Source organism: Penicillium argentinense, assembly GCF_028826775.1.
Source record: "Penicillium argentinense strain IBT 30761 chromosome Unknown utg000002l_segment0_segment0, whole genome shotgun sequence".
Lineage (NCBI taxonomy): Eukaryota > Fungi > Ascomycota > Eurotiomycetes > Eurotiales > Aspergillaceae > Penicillium > Penicillium argentinense.
In genome coordinates, this window is record NW_026622661.1 from 1,644,467 (window position 1) to 1,672,458 (window position 27,992).

Genomic DNA, 27,992 nt, shown 5'->3' on the forward strand with positions numbered 1-27,992 from the left:
AGTAAGATGATCGTGATCGAGGTAGTTACAGATGTCCAGCATCCGGTTTGGCCTCATCTTCCAATGACTGAGAAATGCTAGCAGTGTCTGTATCTGCTGGAGACATATCACTCTCGAGTAGGATAGCCTCCGCCGGGCCCTCTTCCGTGTCCATGTTTCCTCCGGCAGGGCTATTGGGGGTCGAGTCGGTGGGTGCTTGTACCACAAGCAATTCATCAGCGTTGCCACCAGCTCCGTCCGCCGCTGAGGGAACTGGCTTGCGGCGAGGTAATGGTGGAGATGGCACAAATCGTTTATTTTTGTCGGCGGTCTTCGGTCGCTCAGGAGGGGCTGGTGCTCCAACAGGCTTGCGCTTAGGGAGCGTTGCCGAATTCCTTTTCAGGGCATATTTATCCGGGCGCGGTAGAGGAGCCCCAGGTGGTGGATGAGGATGACCGCGCCCAATGGGCTCGTCGGGTGTGCCTGCTGGGTTTTGGGAGGATTCTTGGTTCTCGTTCGGCTCGCCTTTCCCAAAGACACTCCAGCTCCATTTCTTTGCGGCAGCAGTGGCCGAACCAATTGTCACATTGCCAGTCTTCTCATCTGCAGCGACCGAAGTCAGAGACCTGGTCAAGGTATCAATGGTGCTCCGTCGTCGAGACTTTTCACTGGCAATCGAGGTATTGATCGAAGTTGTGGAGCTTTCTCGCGAACTTCTGGCACTGGAGTAGGTGCTATTTTCGAGACGAGCCGAAGAAGGGCTTTGGATAACATGGTCACTAGAAAAGCTCGCACTATAGAGAGACTCGGCAATGGAGGGCTCACGGCTATGAACCGCGCTCTGGGCCGCGCCCTCGGGCATCGTGATGCCCGCAGTGGGTGGTGAGCTGCTCGGTGTCCTGTTCGGAGTAGTAGGTGGGGAACGGTTTGATATCTCAATCATTGCGCTAGTTGCACTGCTCTTCTCATCACCCGGGTTCCCAGACATGACTTTGTTGACCTTGGCATTATCTGCAGTCACGACGGGGTCTGCTGCCTGGGAAAAGGTCTGCGAACGCATCGCACGATGGAAGGTCTTGTTTTCCGGTCTGTTGATGCTCGTCGAAGACGCCGTTGATTTGTCGGACTGCGAAGGGAAGACGAATGATTTGGGTGCTTTGCGCGGTTTAATATCGGCCTTTGAGGACTTAGGAAGAACAGGCATGCTCATGGTTCGATCATCTTTCGATTTCAATACGTCGATAGAGTCCACGGGAGCACACTTTGGTGCCGGCGGAACTGGCTCGGACTCGTCAGGGATTTCAGCCGAAGGATTGTCGAAATCGGGCTCGTCTCGCTGCCAGATACCACCCCGGAAGGCCTGGCCGGCGCTTTCATGGAACGGGATGTCATCCCAGAACGGCAGTACAATACTCTCTGCCATCACCTCGCGGATCTTGCTTTCGATCGTGCGTAGTATAGGGCTGAACGTGATTTGTTTCGAGCTGACAATAGGTTGGATGTCCATGACCATTCTCGGCATGGTTTCGAAAGACATCCAAAACCGGTTGCTGGGCGGAGGCTTGAAGCGGACTAGCAGGTGGCCCTCGAGTTTCTTCAGAACCACTGCAAGCACAATGTCGACCTCTCTTGCTTTGAAACGCTGGCCCAGATCGATGCGCACCGTGGCTGAGATCTCTACCCGGAAGTTCCCTGCGTATTGAAGATCCATCTCGACACAAGTGTTGCCATCGACTGTCAGATCCTTCAATCGCGGGTTTGTTATGAATGGTGCTCCCTCACCCATGTCAATCCTTTGAAGTCCGATCTTGCTGATAAAGTTCGGTTTGTTGACGCGGGAAATCTTCTTGGTGATCTTGCTTCGTACGAATTCCTCCATCTCAGGTGTTCGATACAAAGCCAAGAAGAGGCGTCCAAAGAAAGCATTGATCCATCGTGTTTGAAGCTGCTCTTCGGATGAGTGGAGCCGTTGAACCAAAGACACGATATGCTTTACGTCAAAATCCTGCTGCTTGGGTGGTTTGTCCGCCGACTCCCAAATCTTGGACTGGTTCTGCAGCATGGCAAAATAGAAGTCCTCCTTCTCCGACAAATTCTCAGAAAACATGTAGAACGGTGGGGTCGGGCCACCGAGGTCGCCCAGCGAATCCAGTCGCCGTGACAGACAGATGGCGTTCCTCTTGAGCCACAACTCTCCCTCTGGGATCTCGCCCTCGCCGCCATGAATGGTCACATCGTGATGAGCAAGGGAGATGACATAACGCACTTCCACCTGGTTCAAGTCATCATAAAGCATCAGATGACCATGCCTATAAATGCGCAAGAGTTTGTTAGCACATTGATCGACCATTCAGCCTCATCAAGCAAGCAGAGCAACACATACCGAAGAACGATGTAAAAGACATTCCGCGCCCGCTTGATATTCTTGCTGTTTGCCTTTGCCGGCTCAATACTCGGTGTCTGTCTCCGATCAAACAAGCTCCGATACATCGTCTGATAGACGCTGGGGCTCTCAGCCGCAACGACCTCGCCCGCAGGCGTGGTTCTCTCGGGTGGCTTCCCATTGACACCGCCAGGTACATATTCCCGACAGACAGCAAAGTAACCAGCCGCGACATCGGAGTCATGGGTGCGGTGGAATTCCTCTGCCAGCTGATCCGTACCAGACTTCAAGCTATACTCATCGTCGCCGGGTCGACGGACCGCATCGGAACCTCGGTCGCATGGTGGTTGGGAGGTTGGAGCATCCGGAAGGGTCAGGTAGGCGAAGAGGAGGGTCAATGTGAGAATCAGAGGGAAGAAAGTGAGTCCCCCGAGCGCGTAGATGACGAGAAAGCTGCCGAGAGAGCCCATGGGGAACCAGTCGTCGATCAAAGCGGGAGGGCCGAAAGCTCCATAATTTGGGACCAGATTCTCGTCCGAAGAGCAGCGATGCTTGGGCAAGGTAAAAACGAGAGACCGGCTCCGACAGAAACGGCAAGTAAAAAGAACGAAGATACCGTGCAGAAGAGCTGAACAGGGGAGTTGCAGCTTCCACGGCGCACGACGGATGACGGAGTTGCTGGGTCCCGCCGGAGCTCGTGGGTGGGCCGCGTGGTATCTGTTTTGTCAGTGTATTACATCATTATGATACATCTTCATAGTGAACACTTGGCATTCTTAAGCGCTGGGGTATGTTACGTGTCGGTACTGTATTGTAATAATGATTTCATTACACGCTGGTTGAAATGGGAACCCCGCAGGATCCGACCAGCTGTCAGGAACGACCTGCCCTGCAGAACGTTTTGGCCGCCAGGACTGCTGAGAGGCTAGGTTTTAGAGAGAGGCTGGTCAAATACTCTTCTAAAAAATGCGATATTCGCTTTCAGAATGGCTTGATGTATTGCAGCCGATTTCTCTGGGCCAGGAACATGCAAAATATAGCTTTATCAGCTGCAGAAGTTACCGAGGTACAAAGCTACGATCCAGGACCAACCCCAAAATAACTTGACGGCCACGAGTACCTCTCGTATCCTTTCCGCTACCGATTTTCTAATAATCGAGTGGTATCTATTTTTCTGTCTGGACCTTCACCTATTTGATCGCTCCCCAGCCATCTGTTTTATACACAAGAAACCGAAGTATATCTCTAGAGAAAACGAAAGGCATTGGTGCTGCTCCAAACTGTATGTAGAATGGCCTAATGCTATGCCATGGTTTCAATCGTTCACTATACCAAATAGCAATTTTCAACAGCAGGATGGACACGGTATATTTCTACCTTATAATAGAAAGACATCATCAACTCAAACAATCCTTTGGAAGTATTATTGAGTCTGTAGGACTGACTCTTCAAGTCGGAGGGGGACGATGTAGCTCAGCTAGAACAACACGAGCATGCCGAGCAGTAATAATACCTATCTAGATAGACACCCATGGATGCTAGGTAAGGGGCGCCAACTACTAGAGATTTGGTTTGGCCCTTATTTGGTGGCCTTGTAAGACTATACTAATGACAGATCCGAAGCATTTGAGCCATTCGAAGGATCTGCATCCTCCTACCAAGCCCATTATTGCTTCCTACTTCCCAGGAAAACTCAGAGTGTGTCCATCAACAAACATCGGGACCACTTAAGGCAAATGAAGAAAGTGGATCTACAAAGGGCATTGAGGCCATGCCATTTCCCAGTATCAAACACCCACAGGCCATGACTTAATCCAACATCGCGTGAAATGAAATATGTATTGTACATTCAATCAAACAAAGAAGGGGAGAACAACAGATCTATCTCATACATCTATTGATATGATACAAAGCTCGTGAGACGGCCTACTTCCGGCGCTGCATGGTCTTCTCACACATCTCAAGCAGACCTGCCTTGGCTTCGCCCTCGGGGAAATCAGCGATGGCAGCAGCGGCCTTGTCAGCGTAGTCCTGGGCCAGCTGACGTGTCTGTTCAACACCGTTGCTACGGTGAACGAGTTCACGGGCCTGAAATACTACTGTCAGGATAAAAATACTAGGGTCAAAGCATAGCGGTTTGACTTACCTTCTGTACATCGCCCTCCTCACTGAACTTCCGGCCGACAAGAGGACCCAGCTCGGGGTTACTCTTCCATGCAAACAAGAGAGGAGCGGTGGCCAGACCTAGCTCCAGATCAGCGCCGACGGGCTTGCCCATCTCTGCCGCGGTGACGGTGTAATCCAGCATATCGTCTACAAGCTGGAATGCCAGTCCCAAGTTCCGGCCATAGGCATATGAAGCCTCGACAACCTCAGGGGCACACCGACCCAGCACAGCTGAAGAGCGGCAAGACTTACTGATCAGACTGGCGGTCTTCAGATAGGTCTTCTGCAGATAGTACTGCAGAATGTCGTCGTTATAGACCGGTTTCGCCTCATCCTGAGCCGTGTTCTTCAACTGCATGAACTCACCCTCCACAAGGTTGGCAATGACCGTGGCCATCAGCTCTGTAACCTCGGGATCGCGTAACCGGGCCAGAGCCACGGAGGCCCGGCCAAGCAGGAAATCACCAGCCAGCACGGCCATCTTGTTTCCGAACGCGGTATTTGCGGAGCTGCTCGCGCGGCGGGTCTCCGCGTTATCGATAACATCGTCGTGGAGGAGGGAGGCAGTGTGGATGAGCTCGGTGATCTCGGCCAACCGACGCTGCGAGGGAAGAATGTTCTCGTCCCCGGAGACATTGTACTGGTGGCTTTCGGTCGACTTGGAAACAAGCGGGTTGAAGTCGGGATTTGAGTCGTCGAGAATGGAAAAAGAGCTAAGAGGACTATCGACGGGTTTTTTGTTGGGAGATTGGTCGGCCGGAAGTTTGCGAGGGTCTATCGCCGTGGCCTGGGACATCAGAAGGACCAGCAATGGCCGCATATGCTTGCCTTCGCTACGCGTGTAGTACTTGGCAACATTATCGAGAGCCGGGTGTCCAGATCCCAGCAATTGACGAATGTTCTTGCTCATAAACTTCAACTCTTTGCCGACGATGCGCAACGGGTCGACCGAGACGCCGGGCGACGCCTTGGGCATGCCCTTGATCAAGGTTTGGGCCACGGAAATGGCGGCGCCAAATTGCGACGCATCGCGCCGTCTTGTGGGGTGGTATTTGCGCGATTGAAGGGTAGAAGGAGACGCGGACGAGAGGAGATCATCGCGGAGGCATCGCGAGCACACGGAGGCCGGGGAGGTGGTTGATCGCGTGAGCAGCAGCCCGGCGGCCGAGGCGGTTCGAGCTCGCATGGTCGATGCGAGGGGTTAAATTGGGTCCAGATGCGAATCTAGACCATGAAGGTCGGGTTAAAGCGAGGGTGATGGGTTGGGGTGTTTGGGGGAGGACCGGAATAATCCTGCGGGAAGATTTCAAGAGCTCTCGGGACAGCACGGGCCAAGCGAACGCCGGGGCACCGAAACGGCCGCATTAGAAAAGTCGGAGTCGGGATCCATCTAGACATTCTACGGAGACTTGGCAATATTCTCCTAATACTTGAAAATATTCCGAGAATACAAATCAGACGATCCGCGTGTAATTAATGTTCGCTGTCCTCGAAAGGGCCACATCGTATTCGGAACAAGCTGCTCGGAAGCAACCCGGCCTCTCTCTACTCAAACTAGAACACTAGAACAGGACACTACACCGACAGGCCCAGTGGAGAATAAATGGTTCGGGTTAAAGAGACATGAAAATTGCGCCGGTCAGCTTGGTCCTGCACATCCCTCCTTCTTACAAATCCAAAAGGAAACTTAATAAAGCGAAATTGCACACAATTAACACATGGGTTGAACAAGGCCGCTACGTATCGACCCGACGCATAGGGCCCAGGGCGAAAAGGAAGAAAGAAAAGCTGTATCCATTGCGGGAGAGAAATACCACCGTCTTAGATGGCATCGAAATCACCACCAGCGTCCTCATCGTCCATGTCTCCCTCCTGGATCTCCTTGGCGAGTTCGCGCTCGCGCTCGCGGGCCTCCTGAGCACTCTTCAGCTCCAGACGGTGCTGGTTCATCGGGAATCGCATAGCCTGTGACTGTATTAATAAATATTTGTATCAGCAGAAGCAGATGTACATACCTTGACACTCTCATCATGAAGAGCCAGACAGGCACGAATACGCTCGTGGAACGCCTCTCCGGGTTCCCGGGTAGCATAGATATCACCCACTTCCTTGCTCTTCATGTAGCCGTGTTCGTGGTCCAGGGTTGCCTCGATGACACCGTCCCGAATAGCCTTGGCCACAATGTACTCAGCACTCTCCTCGCTGTCCAGACCCAGACGCAGGCAAATATCCCGCAGGGAGATGCGAGAGTAGGACAAGGACATCATGCGAATACCGGTCTTGATGACATTCTGCCGCAAGCGAAGGATCAGAGTGTATGTGCCATCCTTGCGGAACGCCGCGCTGTGTGTGTTCACAATGTTGAGGAAACAATCCAGATCACCAGCACTGACTGCCTGCGCGAGCAGCAGATAAGGGTGCATGGACTTCTCTAGAGCCGGCTGGCGGAAAACTGCACGGTCCGGAATGTCACCCATCAGAAGCTCGACAACTACAAGCAGTTTGTGCGAGGATTGGTAGAATCCACGAGCACTGTGGCTAGTAGGAGACTTGCGAGTGGCACCGATCAAGTGGCTGTGAGCATCGGTGTACTGGAGCTGGATAGCACGAATACGACCGAGATAGTACAGGTACCGAGCAAGCTGGTTGTTCGAAGCCGCTGCAGGGAAAACATTGTGGGAAATCAAAAGATCCGCCTGCGTGATGTGAGAAGTCGACAGGTAGTTGCGGAGCAGCAAGGTCATGGCCGTAGCCTGAGTGTCGACATCCTTGCGGAGAACTGCTGTTCGGAGAGCGGCCAGCAGCGGCTGACGAATGGTCGTAACAGCAGCCATTGGAGATGGAGGAAGCGGAGCCATTTGCTCGTAGAACAAGGAATAGTAAAAGTACACGCGAGCCGCGAGGGAGTCCAGCGTACGGCGGTTCTGGGCGCGGAGGCGCTCAATCAGGTTTGTCGAGAATTGAGCACCCTTCTGAATCTGTCGCTGGTCGAAGAGGTAGATCTGCACCAGAATCGAAAGGTATGTGTCCACCTCGGGTAGGGTCTCCTTCGCAGCCGCCTTGTTCTTATCCGAGTCCACCTCCATCTTCAAGCTAGCCAGACTCTCAAACGCATCAGACTTGTCAAGGGCATCCAGCAAGAACGTCGCCATCTGGTTGGAGGCCGGGTAGGTGTCCACGATCACTTGAGCAAGAACTCCCGGTTCAAGCTGTTTCCGCATGGATGATATCGACCGCAGGACACGGAGGGTAAATCGGGGATCAAAGTGGGCGACGGCTCGCTCGAGTAGGGTGAAATTGGTCTTGATGTCTATATAGAAGGAAAGGTAATTGATACGCATCAGTAAACGGAGCTTGCGTGCTTGCAGCGCAGCAGCTTTAATCCAGAACGCACCTTGGATGGCCTTAGTGATTGGGTCGATTTCGGGCTCGGTGTTCGCAGCATCACCTTCGTCGGTGCCCTCCATCGTCACATCCTCCTCCTTGTTGCCAGACGATTTGGAACCCTTGGTTGGGGGCACTACAACAGTCATCTTCTCGTCACCATTCCGGTTCTTACTGGAGTTGAATGAGGATGTAGGCGCACCTGCCGTATCCTCCTCCATCTCCACGTCCTCGGAACCGTTCACGCCATTCTCGGTTGACTTGGACCCGTTGACATGCGACTTATCATCTTCTCCCATTCCGGCGTCCGATGCGCCCTTGGCGGCGCCTTTCTTTGCTGGGGCCGCTTTGGCCTTGTTGGCGGCGGCGCGAGTCGTAGGCGCGGCCTTGTCTTTCGCACTGGAGCTTTGGGAGTTGGAGCGAGCCTTTTCACCGTTAGCAGATGAAGAGGTGTCCGACTTGTTGTTAGATCGCAGAGAACGCCTCTCGGCCGGCATCTTTCTTTCCCAAGCTGTTCGGAGCTCAGCTGAGTAGCACGGAAGCTAAAGGAAGCAGGGGGAAGAGTAGGATGGGTAGAGCACGGGAGAGATTCAGAGACGAAAAAAACAGAAATGGCAAATCCCAGGGCGCAAGACTGCTTGAATCCACAGAGATGATGGGAAAATGGGGCAGCGAGGCAGATAGATGAAGTGGATGGGTGGATGTGATGTCAAGAGACGAGGACGGACGCAAGACGCCAGCAGCGTGCTTAGTCACAGGAGCTTACTGGAGACTGGGTTGGGCCGCGTGATGCCGGCACCGAAAGCCTGGACGAGAACAAGCAAGAGCGGAGATTGAGCTGAGGTAAAAGGCAAGGGGGTTCGCAGACGCCGCGAGATGTAGAATCTGTCCTGGTCTTCGTCGGTGGCTGCGTGGTGAAATCGGGGCAGGCGCCTTTGCAATTGCGGCCTGAGGCTGCAACCGCGGAGCTCTCAGCGGCCGCCGTTGCCCCAAAACAACACAACAGCTCGACCACGCCATGCCGCTTCTCGACTCCCACCTGGAGCAGATTGCGCTCTCTTCGAGTGCAATATCTGAACTACGGTTCGTCTGATACGACTAAAAGGTAGCAATTTCTCCTACTGACGTGTGAACGCTATAGCTTCCCTCCACCCCGCATCTTCACAAACGCGTTGCTCGGCTCTCATGACATTACGGCCTTGATCCGCGATACAGAGGCTCATGAGCGGGCACTATTCCAAGTCGACCCAGCTGTCAAAGCTCAAGGGTCGCAACGGCGCGCCACTCGACGTGGAACTACCTTCTCTAATGAGTCCGAGAACGAATCCATGGCGAGCCGGATCTACTCCGCGCGAAACAATCGCAACCAGTCTGCAGTGGCTCGAGTCCTAGGCACAGATATGATAAATGAGATTAAGCGGTCGGCGGGGACTTCTGCTCGTGGACGTGGCGAAGTCAACATTGAAGTTCTCTTGCGTGGAGCCGAGATTCTGTGCAATGTCTAGTATGTCTTCCATACACGTTATCTTTGCCAAAACTGACAATCTTTACAGCCCAGTTGCAGGTGCACAGGAAAAGATTGCCAGACTGCGCTATCGGCACGAAATAATTGCTGACTCCGTGGCCCAGCTCGAGGATCGTGTCGCTGCAAATACTGCCGAACTCGAGCAAATGCGGCAATCGTACGACGATGACGACTACAACTACTCCCATCCTGCTGTACCTCTGCAAGATGTTCCCGAAGTCACGGACGAGGATATTGAGCAGGAAATGGCCGAGATTGCGGATCTGGAGCGAAGGAAACGGGCATTGGAGGCTCGAGTCAGCGGTATGGATAGGGATCTTGGGGGGCTTATGGAATGAGTTAAAGACAAGCCGCCATCCCAGGGCTTGGAGCAAGCTTTGTCTTGAAGCACCGGCGGTCTCAAGGAGGCATATATCCTCTGTTTTATGAAGTTTGATGATGTCCATGAGCTTGAGGGTCACTAGGGCTCTCGGTCTACAGTTTATACCCCCTATGCATGAGGCTTTTTGTTCCAAATCGATTCTTCAAAGTTTCCAGAGCCTTTTGTCTAAAATGCAAATTTGAGGGAGTGTACTCGTACGTCCTCGTACTTGACACATCGTTTCAAACCGCCTAGGCCGGCCAGGTAGAGGATCCAAGTGAATATGATGGTATATTCAATTGCAAATTCTATCGAAAAGAAGCAACACAAGTATTCTAGCTGCGAAAAAAGGTTGTCTGGGTGCTCGACATCAGGTGTGGTATACATGCGGTCAAATGCCACAGCGAGCAAGTTCTGCCGCCGGACGCCGACTTCCATCCCACGGAGTGAATGCGCGGGTTCTCACGACCGCGACAGCGACCCCATCACCTCGCCCTTCAATTCCTTCTCATCATCACCATCCATCTTCACTCGTCCACCTTCTTTATCTCAACACCCATCTTGATACCCCAATTCACTGCCGCTCTCCGTCAAACTTTTCGTCTGCTCCGTTTCGTCTCGGTGCTGCCGCCATGGACGGCACCACCCAAGGCCAACCCGGCCAGGCGATGCAGCCGCCCCAAGCTCAGCAGCAGCATTCGAACCTGATCCGTACCGACCAGGTTCAGAAGCTTCCGCACCTGAACGACCAGCAAAAGGCCCAACACACCCAGCTAGTCCGCACCCTCTGGGAGGCGCTCAACACTCGTGATCCGACGACACAGGAATATCAGTCCGCACACGCCAAGCTTTCCCAGCTTTCGCAGACCCTCATGAAGGGCATGCGCATCTTCCAGCAGAACCGACAGCAGGCTCTGCAGCAGCACCAAGCTGCTCAGCAACAGGCCCAAGCTGGCAACCAGCACCTGAACACCGCTCAGGTCCAGCACGGCCAGCCTGTTCAGCGCCAACCTCTCAACCCGCAGAACCTGGGGCAACTCCTCCCCCAGATACAGGCCAAGGTTAGTTCGCTGAACTTCTACCTTCCGCCCAACGTCACCCAAGAGCAGGTGCAGACGTGGATTCCGGAGGCTCGCCTGCGATATGGCATCGCCCTGCAGAAGCAGGAAGTCGGTCGCGCCCGTATTACGGACCTGCGTGCCCAGTTCAACCAGCGTCAGACTGCTGGAAATATGTCCCAGGAGGAAATTACCGAATTCAAGAACCGCCAGTTGGCCGCCGAGAAGCTGTACCGCGAGGGCAGCGATTTCCTCAACAAATTTAAGGAACAACAAGAGACGTTCAAGATGCAGTCTCAGCAAACGCAGCCCATGAGCCAGGCTGCTCAGGGAGCTACGGCTCCCCAGACCCAGGCTGCAACTACCGCTCCTGCCGCCACTCAACCCGCGGCTCCTACCCAGACTGCCACCGGCAACGCGACAAACGCCATGCCTGGACAGGCTCCTACTCCTGCGGCGCACACGATTAATTCTGCCGTCAACGCCGCCCGCAACCAAGCCGGGCAGGCAATGTCACCTTCCACTTCTCAGCCTGGTCAGGCTCCACCTTCGGCAGGCGGTACTCCCGCACCTTCCAACGCGGCTCCTCCCGCACAGCGCCCTCAGCCGCCCTCCCAGCAGGGAACGCCTGGCGCTCAAATCACCTTCAGCCAAACTCCCAACCCGGATGGCTCTACCCCCACCCCTACCAACTCGCAACAAGGTATGAATCAGGGCCCGCCGCGCGCCCTCTCTCAAACCGCCGCCATGCAGCAAGCTGCGACCTACAACACCACGAACCCGAGCCAGCCTGCTCAACCGCCGCAGCCCATGAACCAAACTGCCAACAACCAGGCTACCCACCCCCAGGGCTATCTCGCCAACCGGAACACCGAGGCCAGTGCTCGCAACATCAACATGGTCATCCCCAAGAACCTGAATGTCTCGACTCCCGAGCCCGTCTCCATGCCTTCGTCTCGCCCTACTCTTTCCGGTGGTCCCAGCCACGGCGCCATGGGCATGATGGGCCAGCCAGCTGTCCAGAAGCACCCGGGTTACGTCCTTGAGGGCGAGGGACAGCACGTTCTTAGCAAGAGAATGCTTGATATTCTTGTTCGTCAAGTGACGGGCGGTGGTGAAGGTGAAATGCTCTCACCTGATGCTGAAGAAGTGAGTCCAGATGATCCCGCTTATCATGATTTTGAATTCGGTTATTACGTGCTTGAACTTCCTTGCCGTCCTGTGCCTGAAGTCCCCAAGCCTGATCCCGAGACATTGCGCCGCAAGCAGAACGCCCTTGTTAATGCTCGTTCCAGTTTGTACTCTCCATGGCCGACGATTTCGTGGATGATGTAATTACCCAAGCATGTCGTCTTGCTAAACTCCGCCCCTCATCCTCTCTTGAAATCCGTGACATTCAACTCGTTCTTGAGCGCAATTACAATATGCGCATTTCCGGCTTTGCTACCGATGATCTTCGCACTGTCAAGAAACCCCAGCCTACTCAAGGTTGGTTGCAGAAGATGTCTGCTGTTCAGGCTGCAAAGGTTACTCAGGGTCGTTCTGAGTAGTCTATCTGTTCATTCATTCCTTGATTGACTTGGCCCCTTTTTACTCACTTTAACCGCAGTTCTTTCCAATTCTTGCAAATTTTACTGCACGTTTGCATTACAATTTCTATGGGAATCTTTCGCGAATACCGGGGCGTTATCATCGTTATCACCTTCATATTCAAGTTTTCTTTAATTCTTTTCACTCGGTTCGGGTTTGATGCTTTGCTTCTTTCTACGCTCGGCTGGGTTTTGCGGTTTGCTCGGTGCATGGTGCTTATTTTCATTTCTAAGTCAAGCGAGCTTCAATCTGCAGCAGATTCTTGATCGGTGCTTGATCTGTCTGCGCCTCGTCCTGTACTTTTGATTTCAATGGTTATGGGTTCATGGATGGCGTTTGAGACTTTGTCTCATGGTTCTGGTTCTGGTTCTGGTTCTGGTTCTGGCTCTGGTTTATGGCTGGAGTTTTTTGAATACTGTGACAGTGTGAAATGAATTTCCCTATTCAATGTTCTTTTTTCTAAGATAGGGTAGGGTAAAGCGTAGGTATCCGTGACATGCAGCTCCACCTGATTCTCAGTGCCATGAGTAGACATGTAGTACTACATTCCAGCTGTTCCATCCACTCTCATTAATCCAGAATTATGATTCTACTGGACGACCGCACTCTACTCTACTAAAAGTGTAGATAAAATAAAAACCTCATCCGATTCTATGTATTCTATACCGGAAGGCCTAACAAGCACCCCAAACCCAAAACTCCTGCGGCGAAGGGTGAGAGGCAAGGTAAACAGAAACATCGCAATAAAACAAGTGGTATTGATTGATACAGGGTATGGCGAGCTCAAACAAATTCAACGCTAAGTACCTCAAGCGAGAACAAGGAAAACTGACAGAAGGAAATCATTTGATGAGAGTAGGAAATTGGAGTCTGGCTGGACTTCGAGCTTGTGGTTCTCCTCCTACAGTTATAAGGTGTAGGATGGAGGAAGGCAATGCAGAGAGTGTGTGGGTACTGGATGACCCTGACAAAAAAGGAAATTGACGAAGGAAATGGGTACGTTGACCCGAGTGATACCAAGTTTTTGGTTTTCCTTGAGGAAGAAGACTTGGTGGAGACTCGACAGGGGAGTCTGGGAAGAGAGGCTGGAGAGTCGGATCTACTACCCTTGCCACCCGTACCCAATAGTGTGGGGGTAAAATAGGGGAGTATAGAAGAACCGATTCTCTCCGTTGGATGGATGCTGAGAAGACGAGGCGCTCAACAACATGAAATATACACACGTCACTCGTGAACATCGGGTTTTGGCGGTATTGCAGGACGAGGCAAAGGCAAAGCAACAGCAACTCTGGAAGTTGCTTGTTAAGGACAGAGCGGAAAGCAGGACGCACAACACAATGCAACGCAGATGCAGGTAAGGAATAAGATACAAGACTTGGTCTAAGCAAAGGCGAAGAGGGGAGGGGATATCTCGCTGAACAAAAATCAAGATTAAGGGGGGGCGTAGTGTAGGAATGTCGACCAGCGGAGATCCACAGGCAGGTCGTTTTCTGATCATCTACTGCCGGCGTGGACTGGCAAGCAGTTGATCCGCACGGTCAAACCCCTTGCCTTTACCAGGTGACTCGTCACGAGGGACAGGCGGGAGGTCTTTTTCAGCGACCGGTGGTCCATTCCGGCTATGCTGGCTATGGCCACCGACACTGCTTGCCTCGCCTGCTTCATCCACAATTGGAAGAGTGGACGTTGGGCCTGGACCCGCTGCATCGGCAGGATCCCAGACCGTCGCCAGGGTGCGAGGATGCGTCACCGAGACATCCTTCGCCGCCTCCTTCTCCGCAGCGTGCATCTGTCGCTCGACGGACGAGGAGCGGGAATTCCTCTTTCCGCCCTCGCCGGATGGGCGCGTCGAGGCGCGGGATTCCCGTCTTCGCTCTGCTTCTTCTCGAGACATGGTGATTCCTTTCACGAAGCTAATGAATCGATCGCCATAGCCCTCTGGCGGGATGGGCGAGATCTGAGTTCTGTCGCTTGAGAGTCCCTTGAAGAAATTCTCGATCTTCTTCACCATTCCATAGTGGGTCAAACAGTCGATAATTCCAAGATAGTAGATCTCTTCGCCCGGTTGGCCGTTCTCATGCGTAGCGCGGAATCCTCCGTCATCCGCGTAAAAGACGTGATACTGGCGTTCGTCGAGGATTTCCTCTGGCATCTTGGCGGCTGCCTGGTCCAAGGGGACAGGGCGCTCACGCTTGATCAGCATGCGAAGTTCACGCGCCTTGCGTTCGTTTTCCAATTTTGAGGGCGTGCGCATGAGCATGTTCGGGTTCTTATCATTTTGATGGTCACCCCCTGGCTGGAAGACCTGCAACGTCTTGTCTCGTAGTTTTTCCTCGTTGCCCCGTTCAACATCGTGTATTCCGACCAGCAGAGAGTAGTCCATTATCTTGAGCTTTTTCAATAGCTCCACGTCCCGTTTTAGCTGTTCGACGAAGAAGTCTCGCTTCGCGGGGCCGCATTGCAAGTAACGATTCCGTCGAACCCAGTTCAGATCTTTCATGGTGGCTCGCGGGTTCCGCTCCAGGTCCGACTCTTGCAGGTCTCGGCCAATGGTCGAGCCCTTCAGGTCGAATGTTTGGTGGATATCGCGATGGGGCGGGAACAGGTTGTTCATCACGACAAAGTGGATCTTGCGACCATATGCCATCTTCACGCGGTGCAGGCCGTAGAATTGCGAAATTAGGGTGTTGGGGTTCTTCTCCACGTGTCGATAGTACTCGGGCAGAATCTTGCGGAGGAGCTTGTGCTCGGCATGGTGGATGGTCTTGATGATGTATTTGTAGTCACGCGAGAAGTAGAAGAAGCTACCACTCTTGCCGGGAGAGCCCAATTCAGATAGAATATACTTGCTGGTGAGAGACATCAGGTAATCGGCGGGATCGAGGCGGAACTTGGCGCGGAGATGACGGAAGACCCAAGGCGCGTAGTCTTTGAACTTGAAGTCGTACTTGGCTGAGGGGATCAATTCATTTCCGGTACTGTTACGGTTAGAGAGGCCATCAGAAAGTAAAGGGGGAAGTCGTACATATCGAAGGAGAACTTGTGTTTGGCTTCAAAGTCGGCCGGGGTCAATTCTCGGTCCATCTTCGCGTTGATTCGAGAAACCGTAAACCGAATTCCGGTCAACATGTTGTACGCTGTGACATAGTTGACGTGGTTCTGGTCGACCTTGGTGCCCACAATCACCCGCTCATCATCGTCGTCCTCGCGCCGCCGGCGCGACGCTCGCTTCTGTTTAATGGCTTCCGCCCAGCGCGCGGCATCCTCGTCCGTCTGGGCCTCATCTAGATTCCCATCTGACTGCGTTGTCTTCGTGGCGCGTCGAATCAGGCTGAAGGATGTGCGGCGCGGCCCCCGCTGGTGGGCGATAATCGACCGCTGCTGTACGCAGTATCTTCACCTTGATCGCGGCTGTTTCGTCGGACGCTGGGGGCTCGCGGCACCTGTAATGAGTGTCGATGTCGCATGCTCGACGGTTGCGATTCCTGGAGGGAGCTGGCGTCGTTCATGGAGGGCGCGGGCGGGGAGGAGTACCGGTGCTGGCCGGCTCTCGGGGCTAGTCGATCCGGGTCTGTGGAGTGACGACCTGCATCATCCGAATTGGGGACCTGTAGTGAGGAGTTGGATGGGCTGGCGGCTCGATCAGAGACGGAGCGTTCATCAACAGAGGGCCATGGATGATCACCATTGACCATGGGCTTCCCCTGGGCGGGACGGAGGTTGAAGGCGGTCGTGCCATTGAGTTGTTGGCTGGACACCGACGCAGCCGCGGAGCCCGCTCCAGGACCCGCGTCGGATGGTTTGCGGTCCAGCATGGCCGATGGACGGCCGGTGTCCCGGGATTCCCTGGCGGAGCCATTGCCGAGGGAGTGCATGCTGCCGTCCTTGGAGAGCGGCGGGTCGCGCGTATAGGAGCTGACGCTAGAACGGGGGCCATTCAGGGAGTATGCGCTGCCGTTCTTCAGATCGGGGAGCAATTGCCCATTCTGATTCGGAGGGTGAGCGTCGTGGGGAGCGTCGCCGTTGGGCCAGTTGGTCCAAAGGAAGGTGTTACCAACAGAGCTTTTCTCGTGCGACTTGCGAGGCGAATCGAAGGAACGGGGTTGAGTGGCGGTCGCGGTGGCTGTGGTGGTGGCCGTGGGGTAGTCGGAGAAGGAGGGCATGTCGATGGTGATGCTGCTCTTTCTCCCAGGCAAACGGGGTGACGTGAGCTCTGCGTGGACCGGCAACCCGAGGTGACGGCAATGGCCCTTATTGGCGGGGGTTCAGGGAGATTGGGAACCGGACCGCGTTCCAGCGGATGAAGACTGCCGTTCACGAGAGACGACGAGAAAGAGGATGGGGGTCCTGGGGGCAGGCAACTGGCGGTCGGCGACAGATCTCAGTGCGGCCAGCCAGGGCGTGGCAGGAGGCAGATGGGTTCAACGGAGGAACATGTTCGGGCCCGTCACGGGAGGAGGCAGGCAGAAATAAACCAAAGGCGACAATCTAGTAGCAACACTGGAGGGTTTGGCGTATAGGTTGTCGAGTTGTCGTTGAAATGGGGGTTGGTGTGGGGGGAGAAGAGGGTGGTTGTCGGGGAGAAAAGACAAACGGCCTAACTAAAGGGACGGACTTGCGTGTCGTAATACCTTTTCCTGGACTCCACTGCTCAGCTGTCAACTCCTCGCCAACACGGACTTGGCTAACAGTGCTAGTGGGACTGCAGCGACCACGATGATACGGGCAGAAATTTCAGGTTTGCAAAACTCTGCAGACATCGTGACCCCCGTCCTACACTACTGCTAGTGTTCTACTGTACCCTTAAGAGGGTATGTATACTACGGTATGCACAAATTGTGCCCAGCCTTGGACCCCTCCGAATGCAAGGAGGCCGCGGTGACGTCGCACTGCCTTCCTGCTGGACCATCACGTTTCAATCGCATTCCACAGCTTGAGTCTGATAGTTGCCAGAGTCCAAGCCATACGCTCTTATCGGGGACTCGGAAGCACATGCTAACCTTGGGGAGGGCGTGTAGCCACGGAATGTCCCTGACCCAAACATCGCATACTCCGCCTACCCTAGAGTACTCTACTTCCGACCACAGCCACTACTCTAATCTAAGGACCTTCATATCAAGGGGCACTGTAGCCACAGCTGATACTAACCCTTCAGTTATGTATCCCCGAGTCCAGACTTCGCAAAAGTCCCATCCAGATCCCGCATCTGCAGGCAAACAGCCCCCAACCTCGCCACCACCGCGGCGTACAAGTAAAAACGCGATCCGCCTCGACCAACACCTGCACTGCTGTGCATACGGTACATGCCGTAGTAGAACCTTGCAAACGACATTGTTTACTCGAAAGATCAACAAACGGCACGAGTCTCCAGTGTATGATTTCATCGTACGGGGGTGGAGCAGCTATTTTTGGAACGGGACTCTTCAGGGGCAGAGGCGCGGTTTTCTCTTTTGAGGGTACTCACCGAGAATACAATAGTAAATGAACCAAGAACTCGGTAGCGGCAGGTCTGGATAGTCGTTATAGGTTAATCTATGATCCTGGTTCGACTCTACTTACTTACCCTACGATAGGTTATAGTACGGGTTGGCAGTCGGGCCAGGTTGGTATTACTGCTGCCTTGCGAGGGAGGACATAGTAACCATCTTCAGTAGAACTTTGTGTAAACATAGGATTGTTTATGAGAATTTATCGCCTCGTGTTCCAAGTCTTTTTGAGTTTTTCGATGGCTGGCGCTTTGCTGTTATCCACGTCAATCTTCGGCCGGAAATTCCGGATGTACCGATCCCTCACCTCCACACCACTCCTTCTATGAAGCCACGCTGACACAATCAAGGCGTCCACACAGACCACAATATTTAACAAACTACGACACACTGCAAAGACTGATATAGAAAACTCTGAATACTGAAAAATTAATATTCCTATTACTACGCGATCTTACAACGAAATTACGCATGAAATCAGATCAGAACGATCAAAGAGATTCATTTCTCACCTTCAACGAAGGAACTCAAACCAAACAATTTCCCACAAGACCAACCGCGACGCCATCCTTCGACTGTGGTAATCAAAAGATAATAAAAAAAATAAAAAAAACGAAACCATCATACCAAGATATCCCAGAACACAATTGCAGAGAACAATCCCTCACAAAAAGAAAACCATCAGTCGCCAACCCTACCCGACCCCGGGGAAGCGGGTGGGAGGAAAAAGAAATTACAGAATAAAAAGGATGACCTCTCCCAAAAGAGCGCACGTAAAAACGGGAGGGCGTCGAAGAAAAGAGCGTATACTATTCGCCTTTATTTCTTGGTAGTGGCCCGCTTCTTCGCGGCGGCCTTGACTGGTGGCGCGGTGGTCTTGGTCACGCGGCCGGACTTGGTCTTGCCGATGACCTTGGGTTGCTCGACGACAGCGGGGGCCTTGGATAGAATGAGTAAATGAAGTCATGGTATGGGGTGACAACAGGCGGAGTGGTTGGTAATCCGCGCCAGCGAGGGTACATACAGCAGTGGTAGCCTTACGGGCCTTGCCAGAGTTGGCCTTGGGCTTCGCGGCAGTCTTCTTCGCGCCAGGCTTGGGACCAGGCTTGGCCTTGGTAGCGGTTTTGGCCGTGCTAGTCTTCTTGGTAGTGGTGGTGGTGGTGGCCTTAGCAGCGGTCTTGGGGCCGGGCTTAGCCTTCTGTTGCGATTGTCAGTTTTGCGCCAGCGATGAGTGATTCAGACAATAAACTGACCTTGGTGGCAGTAGCCTTCGCGGCCGGCTTAGCAGCAGGCTTAGCAGCGGGCTTCGCGGCAGGCTTCGCGGCCGCCTCCTTTTTGGCCAGCTTCACGGGACCGGAGGGACCTGCGACGGCGAGGTCAGTAACGCGGACTTATATTGGGCAGGTAGCGACGACGACATGGCCCGAGGCAAAGACACAATAACATTCAATGCTCGCGGCACAAGTACATAGTACCAAAAGGCCATCGCATGAAATTCCGAGGCGAAAAAGTCCAGGACAAAACTTACCCTTGGGTTGGGTGAACTCGCCCTTGTCAACACCGGCCTTGATGGCCTTATTGAACTGGGCATCAAAGGTAGCCTGCGAAGCGACGTTGATCTTGTTGTTCGCAGAAACGTATTTCTTGATAGCCTGACGGCTAAATCGTGGCAAAAAAAAACCTCTGTCAGCTGGTGGAACGAAGGAATGACGCGACCATGAGACGGGCTCATCTCCGGGCGCGACGAGAAGAACGGGACAAAAACATACCTGCTACCATTACGCTCCTTGAGCTAAAAGATAAAAAGATCAGTCAGTAATCGAAAGAAAAAAAAAATATACAGTCACACAGGCCCATGGACCGGGTTGGTGGTGGGCTATCAGGACTCGCGGGCGAACGTGTCACGGTCGGGCGCGCGACCCGAATCACAACACGGGCGGCGGCGGTGATCTACTCACGTTTACAATGGCATCCTTGATCATGTCTATATTGTTGGAATCAGCAGACATTCGCGACACGAGCGATGCGCCTTTCGCATTTACGCGATGCGTGGTGGGCGCAGGATCAGGGAAAACATACCGCGGTAGGAGGCGTGAGCAGCGGGAGCGGCCTTCTTGGAGGCGCCGGTTGCTTTCTTGGGAGGCATGATGAGGATGGAGAGGGGGTTGAGAGAGTTGTGGATGGGATGAAAGAGGAGAGGCTAAATAGTCGAGCTTGATATGGGTACCGGTGGATCGATGGGGGAGGTGAAGAGGGAGAGAGAAGCAGAAGCAACGGAAGGGGGAAAGACCGCGGGGCATCCGCGATTTATAGGCGGCCGGTGTTGACACAAGATCACCCCGGGCACTTCGCCTAGGTCTGAACAGCTGCGAATATTATTTCGGAGTCGCGGTCTCTTCCCATCTCTGTATTTCTGTTTGGTTTGAACTAATTTTTTTTTGGCCTTCATTATCTGTGTCCTGGCGCTGTTCTTCTTGCGCTGCTGCTCGTCTACTTCGTCCAGCGCGTTTCGCACTGAACCAGGAATGGTTGGCCGCGCGCATTCCCCGGATTGGGCAGACGCACACGTCTGTCGCATATGCATCTGCTGGCTCGGGCTGCTAAAAACGCTGTCTCTCATCTATCTCCAACCCTTCTCGTCATATTTCGAACAATATTCCCGCCGTGGCGCTGGTATATCTTGTAGAAATCGCGCGTGTCGTCGTATCGCGCTGAGGCTCGCAACGCACCGGGGTCATTGGACGGGAGGCCGATTCGGGCATGGACACATTCCAGAGAAACCCAGTGATCGGCCTCTCCATTATTGGGTTCTTTTCTCCCGTCTGCTCTCGGACGTGTGGCTGGGTTGGAATCCAGATCTCCCGCATGTTCAACATCGCAAACGGCGCACAACCCCTGCCTGTCCTGACCTGCCAAGAAAGGTAGCGAGGAAGCAAAGATTGACCTGGAATGTCCGCCGTTATTCTCGTCCCAGTTTCTCTGTTCTTGATATTCAGTGTATACACTCCGAGCAGAGTTGGTGTATAGATCTCCTTGCGTATCCGGGACCTGCAGACTGGCCCTGCAGTGGTCACGCGGTTCCCCCCACCCGGTTTTGCCATCGTCGGTCCACGGTACACGCCCGGCACTCGATGATGTCGTAGACTTGCACTCCTTAAAAGTAGTATAGGTGGGCGTTGCTCATTACTCGCTGCTCCGTTGGTGGAGGTTGCTGGTCGAGACGTGTAGACACATTAAGCCCTAACTGGAGCCCGTCGCGCTACAGCTCAATACGCGTCGCATCACATTGATTGTACCTACCACCATCACGTAGTTGACGATAAGAAAATAAATGAAATAATCGCACTGTCTCGATAGCATAATCACAAAGCGTTTCATTTCTTCTTTTTTCTTCATCCCTACAGGATATTCATCCGACATCGTGGTGGGTCAGGACCGGATATCCTTCCCTTCCCAAGATATATATCCCGCCTCAGTAGAGCAAACCCCCAGCATCTTCCGGAGCAGTACTTTCCAACCAGCTTGGAACCCCCTCCCCCCCAAACCAAACTACTTGTGAATCAAAACCAGCACAGCCAATCCCGATCGCGGATCTACTCAATGTAACGCTTCCCACGGCACGTCTAACTTCCCGGCTGTCCGAGGATCAGCCTGGCTGCGGTGGGTTCGTTGAGCACTGATACGCAGTTGATCCGTCTATGCCCACCCGTGCCTCAAAAAAGGCGTGAGTGCTAGGTAGGGTATTTCACAGCTACTAGTACACAACCCAGGAGATACAATATACACTAAAAAGCTATTCGACTGTTACCTCCCACCTGCGATAGCATTCATCCGAAATGTGAGGCAAGGCATCCCGGCCCAGCCGGCCCGGCGGCATTGGATCAACCTTGCGTAAACAAGACAGTTCTGATCTTACGCCACCTCGCCTTTTCCAAGTCCACCAAAGACCCAAAATACACTACAAGCACAGACAAGAATGGAACAAGCACCTAAAAATTAAGACGAGGACAACTCCGCCCTAGATCACTTGTCATCCATCGGGAGATCCCGATTCGATCCACCTCGCTTATTTCGGTCGATCTAAACAACTGACCCGGACTTTGACGGCTCTTCACAACCGCAAATATTTTTGAATACAATGAAAATAAATTTAAAGAGATAGAATATAGGTATTCGGATCCGTCTAGATACTCCTAGAAGAATTTCCGATGTCATGGAGTGCAGGATCACGAGTATACTTTCTGCATGGAAGTACCTCCTTCCATCTTGCATCCTCTGATCCTGCACCCAAGGAAGCGAGGCAGCATTCCTGAATAGCTTAGCCAGTACGACTGAGCTCCTCTTGTCCCTATACAAGTGATTCCGGAATCGTTTCATTACGCTGGTATGATATGCTAGACTCCGTGTCATGGGCCAACTGGCCGAGTAAGAAAGCAGCCCCCACCCGCACCTCAAAGAGCTTGAACCCGAGCATCCACCAAGAGAGAGAAAAAAAAAAAAAGGTTGGAAAAAGAAAACATCAGATAGATCCGTCACGCCAACGCCTGATTTTGTAAAGATCGTCCTGCAGCAGCAGCCTAAAGACGTGAGAGAGGCTGTCTGACCGAGACGAGTAGACCGCACTGGCTCTACTTACAGTAGGTGTCTAACCCGCCGCACGAGGCTTAGCCTTAGCATCCTTCTTCGCCTTGGCCTCATCTTTCTTCTTCTTCTTCTGCATCTGCAACTTCTCATCGTGCTTCCGCTTCAAACTAGCCTTCTCATCATCCGTCCTCGCGACAGGCTTAAAGAATCCCTCCAAGCGCGACTGCTGCGCACTCTTCAGGTTCTTCGTCAGACGCGCCGCGCCATTGCGCACGCGATCCTCGTTGAATCCCTTGTCCGTAACCAGGAACTCAATCAAGCCGTCTACGTTCGGCGCGTCCCATTTGAAATCGCATTCCGGGTGCTCGGCGTCGCGCACATCCGGCTTGGCAAAGAGCTCGCGCGCGTCTTCGTATGGCCAACTTTCTGGGATCACGAATTTCTCTTTTGGGTCATTCTTCATGAATTCTACCACCTTTTCCAGGGTTTTGTGTTCGCGGATTAGGTTAAGGGCGGTGTGAGGGCCGACTTTGGGGATTGGCTCGAGGTAGTCGCAGCCGAGGAGGATGCAAAGGTCGATGAACTATTTCACCCAGGTTAGAAAGCATATGACAAGGAGGGTGGTGAGCAGATCATACCTGATTGCGATCCATATTCAGACCCTCCAGCACCCGTTCCAGGTGAATCTCCTGGATAGGCTCCTTCCGCTGCTCGGAGAACGTCAAATGGCGCAACAAGATCGGAGCCTCAAAGCACAGCGTATCCATATCCTCCGAAGCAGCAGCATAGACCTTCCCAGCCCGCGCGAGAACAGCACACTGGGCCTCGGCCTCGGTAGGCGCATCGATGTAGGGAATGCCCATCAGCGACAAGAGCTTCTTGCACTCGGCATTATGTTCACGCGTGACGCGGACCGTCCGTCGGGAGAACTTCTCGACATCTTCGGCTGTACCGGTCTCCTTGGCCTCCTCGTGGGCCTCCGTTGCTTCGGCCTTGCGCGCGCCTCGCTTCGCCAGCTCGCCGGACTTCAGCTTCGGTGGGGCGCCATCGAAGACGTAGAGGGGTTTGATGCCGTTGTCGACCATTCGCAGGGTGCGGTAGAACATGCCCATTAGGTGGGAGGTTGTTTCGCCGCTCTCGCTCATTAGTTGTTGGCCTTCGGAGCGGACGGCGATGAGGAAACTGTAGATGCTCATGGAACTGTGTGACAGTATTAGTGGGAGTTCTTTGCCGCATCATCGCGAGGAAGTTGAACGTACGCATCCTGTAGTTGTCAAGAAGGGTTGTTAGCTATGAATGTCTGAAGGAGGGTGGGAAGAAATCATACAATTGCGACTTTGCGGCCAAAGTGATTCTTGATCTCGCCCGTCTTGATCGCATCGGGGGCGTTCTCGGAGATCACCTGGTACAGGTCTTGGAGATGTCAACAGGATACTAGGAATATCAGGGACAGTATACTCACGTTTAATACCCATCTTGGCGGCAGATCTTCAATATTGATCGTGGCAGATCTCGGTAATTGTAACGGGGCTGAAGAAAATAGGATTGCACGGCCGCCCTCACTGCACGCTCACCGCGGAGACTGCGACGCGCCGCGATGAACGCGCAGGGCATCATTTAAGCCAAATGGGGAATAGCGCGACAATTACCCACGTGAAGCCAGCACGTGACCGGCGCCGGTCCAGGCCCGAAGTGCCTCAGGCCGACAATCAATCGGTCGAGAACCGGAGGGCGTACTCGACCCCGCCTTTTTGGTTTCCCCCAGACCTTCGAGTTAACATGCTGCGCATGAGTCTGGAGACCTCAGCATGAAGCGGAATAGCATTCATTTCGAGGTCAATGGCGATGCCTCGTCCGCTTCTCCGCAAGGCGGCTTCACGCCCGAGGACCATTCGCGCCCGCCGCTGCATGTTCCGAAGATCTCGCGGAGGATACGTGCATGCACGGAATGTAAGCGACACAAGGTCCGGTGCGACATGAAGACAGGTGAGTCGAGTTGCTCGCGGTGTCGACGCATGGGGCTGGAGTGCATTGTCAACAAGAGCCTCCAGACGCTATTAGAGGATGAAGCGGAGTGAGTATATGCTTATCGCCCGTTATTTATTTTTTTGCTTTTTCCGGACATTGATTCAGGAGCTAATGCTCTCCTCTCAATAGGTGGAAGACCATGATCGAGCTCGCAATGACGGACCTGCTTAGGAAGGCGCAATTGCCGGAACTATCATATTACCAAGCGGGTGGAGGATCGACCGAGACACCGTCTAAGAAGCGCCTCCGGAAAGAGTCGACGGTTTCAGTCGATGATATCAGCTATGTGCTAGGAAATAAGAATACGTCGGCAGATACACCGGCTGGCGGCGTGGCGACAGGATCTAGCTCGTCAACCTATACATTTCCCCCACAGCAGCAGTCACAATACTCTATAGACCGTGAAGAGACAGCAGCCACCTCACTCGTGACCGCGCCGATGGGGAGCTTGTATGAGGTAACACAGCTGAGCGAGAACCGCGAGAGCTCGCCGACGCAACAATACTCGCCCGATCAGGCCCTGGTGACCGATTTCATTTCGCGCGGCGTGGTCGATCTGCAAGAAGCGGAGGAACTCTTCTACCACTTCGACCAGGTGCTCAATCGCTACCTGTGGGATGGCGCATTGCTACCGCATAAAGATCTCGCAACCGTGAGACGCTCGTCGTCCTTGATGTCTGCTGCGATTCTGGCCGTGACGGCCCTGCATTTGCCCACCAAGGAACGGACGTTCGATACCTGCTATACGGAGTTTGCGAAGCTAGCATCGGAATCCATGCTTGGACATCATCATTCCTTGGATGATGTGCGAGCCTTGTGTATCGGTGCTTTCTGGCTTGCGGATGTAAGCTGGAAGCTTTCTGGATATGCAGTGCGCATTGCCACAGAGCGCAATTTACATCAGTTTTATCGTAAAGCTGTGCAAGGGTCGCCGGAGCACAAGGAGCAGGCGAGGCTGTGGTATCTTCTATATGTAAGTCCTTTCTTCACTGTGTGACTGGCTTCAAGACTGACTGTCTGCAGACTCTTGAACATCATTTCTCAATCGCATACGGCCGACCTCCTATCATCCACGAAGACGCAGCAATTACACAACACAATACCTTTACACGGTCTCCATCCATTTCCCAAGGGGATCTGCGACTGCACAGTCAGGTAGACTTGTTTATCATCCTCACCCGAATTTATACTGCTTTTGGGCCGGATGTCGACCTTGAAGTAGCGGAGAGCGACTTTCCGAAGATCGACGAATTCGATGCGGATCTGGGCCATTGGAAGTCAGCATGGCTCCCTCGACTTGGTAACTTTATTCTCTGCCATACACTTTGCATACATACTGACTCGATTATTCAGTCGGGAGTCGTCACGTCGGCGCATACCCCTACAAAGCCGTGTACATGCACTACCACTTTTCCCGACTTCAATTAAACTCGGTAGCCCTCCGCACATATCATTCCTCGACATCGTCGCGAGAAATGTCACCCGAACGTAGAAAGCGAGCCAACATTGCCATCGAATCCGCCATCGCCACACTCCAAGTTGTCCTCGACGAGCGAGATATCCAGCGAGCCCTGGTCGGCGTTCCTCTATACCTGCACAGCATGATCACCTTCGCGGCCGTATTTCTACTAAAGATGGCCGCCAAGACCTGCTCAAACGGAACAAATCCGCAAACCAACTCGATCGCCTCGGCAGGCTTGCTCGTGGACATCGAGTACGTGCGCGTGCTGGTCGGCCGCATCGTCGAAATGATGGTATCATGCAGCCAGCGCGCCAGCGAGCGCCATCTCAGCCATCACATTGCGCGCGGACTGCGCAAGATGTTGACAGGCCTGGAGGAGTGGGAAAAGCGAAACGGCACCCAGCCTCCCATCGGCCCGACGCCACAGGAAACATCCTCGCTGTTCAAGCCGGTCATTATCCCCGGAGCTCAGATCCTGGGTGAGCGTGATACCATCCTCAACCACCCACCGCCGCTTCTGGGCGTGGCGCCTCTCTCCGCCGAGCGCAGCAACGGCTTCGAGCCCGTGATGGCACCGGGCAAGCCGGAGCCTGGGCTTTCGGAGGGTTCCATGGACCCCATGATGGCGGATCTGTGGGGGTTTGATGAGGAGTATTTCCCCACGGGGGTATTCGATTTCCTGCAAAGTCAGATGCCTGCGTGAGACAACGCTGGGTCTGCGTGTGTGAATAATCCCGGACCCTTGTCTCTTGTACATAATACTTTTTTTATGAGCCGGACGATTGTGATTTTCAACAAGCAGACGAATCTTAGTTTAAATGATAATACAGTACTGAAAATGATCTTGGTATAGGGGTAGAATATGATTATGTGGTAAAGACTGTTGATTACCCTGAGGAGCGGTCTTCATGGCGAGGATAAGCCGCCAAGCTATAAACACCCTAGGCTAAGCAATATCAGGGACATGCATAACAACTGCTGCCTCGAACAATGCGATCGTCCTCTATTGTTAATTTGTGTAGTTGATAAGTTGTACTGGCCGTAGTGATGAGTGGTGGTAGTGATGATTCCGAGTACATACGTCCCACAACCATGTCGGACATCATGATGCTCGTAGTATCCTCTATATGTACTAACCGTGTCGGGAACACGTAACCGCTTTCGCTATTACGTGTTCCAACCCCCAATGCAAATCCAGCCCCCAATGCAAATTTTTCTCTAGAATCTTGATCTCTACCAAGACCGCGCCTCTAAGTTTGCTGCTATTATCCAATTTCGTTGGGAGGTCGGACTAATGACCGACTACCTGGTCCACAAGTTCAAGCGCACACCACCGGACGGGCAGATCTGTATCATGTGGGACATAGACGAATGGCACTACTGACATTAAGCTATCGATGCCTCGACTCGTCCTCGCGAGCGCCAGATCCTAGAAGCCCTGGATCATTGTTCGGAGCCACCCGCGCGTGACGACCAAGGTCCAGAGTTCTATCGCCCCTCACACTACTTTGCCGCAGCCATTCTAAAGCCAAAGAAGACTTACGAGGAGACCATTCAGATCATTGCAGATGTACACTCGTTTATGCAGACAATGTCAGACTTCCAGCAGCACAGGGTCTGCGCTGAAGAAAGTACTCAGCGCAGAGGTCGGGAGTCTCTCAGGAGCATTGGACGCAATACTCGTAGGTCTCTACCGCCTCGCCAAAGCTTAGGTGCCAATTCCCGTTCTTTACGACAAACTGAATCAAATTACTAGAGACAAATACGAAGGTTTTGCTAACGAGAACCAGTGAGGTTCATTTGTATGTTTCAACGCAGCAGTTGCTGACCAGACAGGACCGAGATTATCCAAAGATTGTGTTATGCAATGGCTACTATAGTACATCGTATTCGATGGCCGTAGCGGATTAGTCTACTACTATGGTCCATACTACGATATTAGGATCGTTCGACCTTAATGAAGAACGAGGCAATTCATAAAGAGTA

At 53.2% G+C, this 27,992-nt stretch overlaps 10 protein-coding genes across 10 annotated transcripts; 4 read left to right on the forward strand and 6 right to left on the reverse strand.

Annotated features, from left to right (window-relative positions):
* Nucleotides 1–25: 25 nt before the first annotated feature.
* Nucleotides 26–2,832, reverse strand: N7532_001469 (SMP domain-containing protein; the record flags this gene model as incomplete). The annotated part of the gene is made up of 2 exons (XM_056613963.1): nt 26–2,288; nt 2,363–2,832. 2 exons carry the CDS (start codon nt 2,830–2,832, stop codon nt 26–28), a joined length of 2,733 nt encoding a protein of 910 aa, XP_056479004.1.
* Nucleotides 2,833–4,288: 1,456 nt separating this feature from the next.
* On the reverse strand, nt 4,289–5,714 carry N7532_001470 (trans-hexaprenyltranstransferase; the record flags this gene model as incomplete). Its single annotated transcript, XM_056613964.1, has 2 exons — nt 4,289–4,450; nt 4,509–5,714. 2 exons carry the CDS (start codon nt 5,712–5,714, stop codon nt 4,289–4,291), a joined length of 1,368 nt encoding a protein of 455 aa, XP_056479005.1.
* A 635-nt stretch (nt 5,715–6,349) lies between these two features.
* N7532_001471 (proteasome regulatory particle lid subunit RPN3) lies at nt 6,350–8,409 on the reverse strand (the record flags this gene model as incomplete). The annotated part of the gene is made up of 2 exons (XM_056613965.1): nt 6,350–6,493; nt 6,544–8,409. 2 exons carry the CDS (start codon nt 8,407–8,409, stop codon nt 6,350–6,352), a joined length of 2,010 nt encoding a protein of 669 aa, XP_056479006.1.
* A 521-nt stretch (nt 8,410–8,930) lies between these two features.
* Nucleotides 8,931–9,775, forward strand: N7532_001472 (uncharacterized protein; the record flags this gene model as incomplete). The annotated part of the gene is made up of 3 exons (XM_056613966.1): nt 8,931–8,995; nt 9,054–9,416; nt 9,466–9,775. The coding sequence occupies 3 exons, from the start codon at nt 8,931–8,933 to the stop codon at nt 9,773–9,775; spliced, it is 738 nt and encodes a 245-aa protein (XP_056479007.1).
* Nucleotides 9,776–10,430: 655 nt separating this feature from the next.
* On the forward strand, nt 10,431–12,406 carry N7532_001473 (putative transcription initiation factor TFIID subunit 12; the record flags this gene model as incomplete). The annotated part of the gene is given in 2 exon segments (XM_056613967.1): nt 10,431–12,134; nt 12,152–12,406. 2 exon segments carry the CDS (start codon nt 10,431–10,433, stop codon nt 12,404–12,406), a joined length of 1,959 nt encoding a protein of 652 aa, XP_056479008.1.
* Nucleotides 12,407–13,944: 1,538 nt separating this feature from the next.
* N7532_001474 (1-phosphatidylinositol-4-phosphate 5-kinase) lies at nt 13,945–16,609 on the reverse strand (the record flags this gene model as incomplete). Its single annotated transcript, XM_056613968.1, has 3 exons — nt 13,945–15,424; nt 15,472–15,777; nt 15,834–16,609. The coding sequence occupies 3 exons, from the start codon at nt 16,607–16,609 to the stop codon at nt 13,945–13,947; spliced, it is 2,562 nt and encodes an 853-aa protein (XP_056479009.1).
* Nucleotides 16,610–18,751: 2,142 nt separating this feature from the next.
* Nucleotides 18,752–20,078, reverse strand: N7532_001475 (histone H1/H5 family protein; the record flags this gene model as incomplete). The annotated part of the gene is made up of 7 exons (XM_056613969.1): nt 18,752–18,871; nt 18,957–19,130; nt 19,186–19,295; nt 19,461–19,591; nt 19,702–19,724; nt 19,891–19,916; nt 20,012–20,078. The coding sequence occupies 7 exons, from the start codon at nt 20,076–20,078 to the stop codon at nt 18,752–18,754; spliced, it is 651 nt and encodes a 216-aa protein (XP_056479010.1).
* A 2,499-nt stretch (nt 20,079–22,577) lies between these two features.
* fen1 (multifunctional nuclease RAD27) lies at nt 22,578–23,991 on the reverse strand (the record flags this gene model as incomplete). The annotated part of the gene is made up of 5 exons (XM_056613970.1): nt 22,578–23,099; nt 23,155–23,716; nt 23,776–23,780; nt 23,844–23,929; nt 23,979–23,991. 5 exons carry the CDS (start codon nt 23,989–23,991, stop codon nt 22,578–22,580), a joined length of 1,188 nt encoding a protein of 395 aa, XP_056479011.1.
* Nucleotides 23,992–24,324: 333 nt separating this feature from the next.
* N7532_001477 (uncharacterized protein) lies at nt 24,325–26,709 on the forward strand (the record flags this gene model as incomplete). The annotated part of the gene is made up of 4 exons (XM_056613971.1): nt 24,325–24,590; nt 24,674–25,517; nt 25,568–25,844; nt 25,898–26,709. 4 exons carry the CDS (start codon nt 24,325–24,327, stop codon nt 26,707–26,709), a joined length of 2,199 nt encoding a protein of 732 aa, XP_056479012.1.
* A 389-nt stretch (nt 26,710–27,098) lies between these two features.
* On the forward strand, nt 27,099–27,390 carry N7532_001478 (uncharacterized protein; the record flags this gene model as incomplete). Its single annotated transcript, XM_056613972.1, has 2 exons — nt 27,099–27,122; nt 27,229–27,390. 2 exons carry the CDS (start codon nt 27,099–27,101, stop codon nt 27,388–27,390), a joined length of 186 nt encoding a protein of 61 aa, XP_056479013.1.
* Nucleotides 27,391–27,992: the final 602 nt, after the last annotated feature.